This window comes from Penaeus monodon, chromosome 34 (assembly GCF_015228065.2).
Source record: "Penaeus monodon isolate SGIC_2016 chromosome 34, NSTDA_Pmon_1, whole genome shotgun sequence".
Taxonomy (NCBI): Eukaryota; Metazoa; Arthropoda; class Malacostraca; order Decapoda; family Penaeidae; genus Penaeus; species Penaeus monodon.
Genome location: NC_051419.1, coordinates 8080582 through 8080902, shown reverse-complemented (window position 1 = coordinate 8080902; position 321 = coordinate 8080582). Strand labels below are relative to the sequence as shown.

Genomic DNA, 321 nt, shown 5'->3' with positions numbered 1-321 from the left:
AAAGACACATACATTTCATAAGTAACTAAATAATATACAAAATACACATATAGACTATCCATTTCGCATGATAAGAAAATAAACATAAGAATATAAACCAGTTCGAAGGTGTTCGAAACCTTTATGGAATAGGATCCTAATCCCTTCACTTGACTTCGTTTCACAGATGCAGGCTTCTCATCCCACTGGGCCCCTTACTGGCAGTGGTGTTCGCCCTGTGCTCTTAACTACACAGCAATTGCCATGCTTGAGACAGCTGGGAGTGACTTAGAGGTGAGGGTCTTTTAAGGAGTATGATTTCGTGTGCTATTAAGCGGGATT

The 321-nt window shown here is 40.2% G+C and overlaps 1 protein-coding gene across 1 annotated transcript in view; it reads left to right on the top strand.

The window, feature by feature from the left end:
• Positions 1–321, top strand: part of LOC119594806 — a gene marked incomplete in the record, with an annotated part of 10153 nt that overhangs the window by 5050 nt on the left and 4782 nt on the right. The window contains 1 exon segment of the mRNA XM_037943896.1: positions 167–273. Coding sequence (XP_037799824.1) covers positions 167–273 — 107 coding nt within the window.